Source organism: Salvelinus sp. IW2-2015, unplaced genomic scaffold, assembly GCF_002910315.2.
Source record: "Salvelinus sp. IW2-2015 unplaced genomic scaffold, ASM291031v2 Un_scaffold13835, whole genome shotgun sequence".
NCBI classification, from domain to species: domain Eukaryota; kingdom Metazoa; phylum Chordata; class Actinopteri; order Salmoniformes; family Salmonidae; genus Salvelinus; species Salvelinus sp. IW2-2015.
Window position 1 is genome coordinate 1 of NW_019955090.1, and position 1,514 is coordinate 1,514.

Here is a 1,514-nt window from a genome sequence, read left to right on the forward strand (position 1 = left end):
TTTCATATCAGGCATTTCTTCAGATGACTCACCTGTGCTCATGGCAGAGCGGTAACTAGAGACCACCCGGTTACAGGCCACCTCCATGATCAGTGCTGGTTTCTTCTCTGCCACAAAGACGTTACGCAGGATCCGAGCCAGCTCTCCCAGCCGTGACATCATCACAAGGCGCTCCTCCTGCTGAGGGTTCCGGGTCATGGCAGCTTGGAGCTTCTGAGCCTCCTTTGCTCGGATCTATAACAAAAGAGGTGTCAGTCCCAGTCCTCACTGCACTACGTAAACACATTTTATCACTTGTGAAACAGCAGGGTGACCTACCCTCTCCAGCAGGGACTGAGACACCCCTTTGAGGGCACTGTGAGTTTCAGCAGGAGCCACAGGAGTTTGTGGAACAGGCTCTTGCTCTTTTACACAGACCATCTCTGCAGTCTTCAGAGCCATGTTGGCCAGCGCTTTCTCCATCTGCAAACAGCAAAATGGTTAATACCAAACAATGCAATTGAATGCCCTTTAAACTAAAGCCCAATCAAATCAAGGTTTATTCAGCACGTACGCAGAAAGTATAAAACATGCAGCGAAATGCTTACTTGCAAGCTCCCGCAACAGTGCAATATAATAAAGTAGGAGTACACAATAGGATATACCATATAAGTGATGAATATGCCATTCCAGTATGACGTTTTACAAATATAAAGTGGATAGCAACAACTGCTCGGCCTCCGACCGCAAGGCACTACAGAGGGTAGTGTGAACGGCCCAGTACATCACTGGGGCCACGCTTCCTGCCATCCAGGACCTCTATACCAGGCGGTGTCAGTGAAAGGCCCTAAATATTGTCAAAGACTCCAGCCACCCTAGTCAGACTGTCCTCTCCGCTACTGCACAGCAAGCGGTACCGGAGCGCCATGTCTAGGTCCAAGAGGCTTCTAAACAGCTTCTACCCCCAAACCATTGGACTTTTGAACATCTAATCAAATGGCTACCCAGACTATTTGCATTGTTCCCCCTCCACACCACTGCCAGTCTCTGTCATCTATGCATAGTCACTTTAATAGCTCTACCTACATGTACATACTACCTCAACTAACCGGTGCCCCCCCGCACATTGACTCTGTACTGGCACCTCCCCTATATATACATATATATATATATATATATTTTTTTTTTTTACTGTTGCTCGTTAATTACTTGTTACTTTTCTCTTATCCGTATTTTTAATTTAATTTTTAACTGCACTGTTGGTTAGGGGCTCGTAAGAAAGCATTTCATGGTTGTATTCAGCACGTGACTAATAAAATTTGATTAGATTAGTGTTGGTCACAGTTGATGTTATGTAGACAAAACAGCAGCGTTGTGTGTGTAAGGGTTGGATGTGTGGAGGAGAATGCAGGACAGACCAGTCAGTAAGTACCTTAGGGTTCATCATGGAGCGGGCCTTGTCCAGAACCTCCTGGGCAGTGGTTAGCTTCTCAGCTCCCTGTGGGGGCTGGGGCAGCTCACCGGGCAGGACATTG

At 47.0% G+C, this 1,514-nt stretch overlaps 1 protein-coding gene across 1 annotated transcript; it reads right to left on the bottom strand.

Annotated features, from left to right (window-relative positions):
* Window positions 1-13: 13 nt before the first annotated feature.
* On the bottom strand, window positions 14-1,508 carry LOC139027394 (DNA replication factor Cdt1-like; the record flags this gene model as incomplete). The annotated part of the gene is made up of 3 exons (XM_070442503.1): window positions 1,412-1,508; window positions 319-462; window positions 14-234 (listed from the first exon to the last, which is right to left on the bottom strand). Coding segments are annotated over exons 1-3 (380 nt in total), but the record flags the coding sequence as incomplete, so codon positions are not given.
* Between the last annotated feature and the right edge of the window lie 6 nt (window positions 1,509-1,514).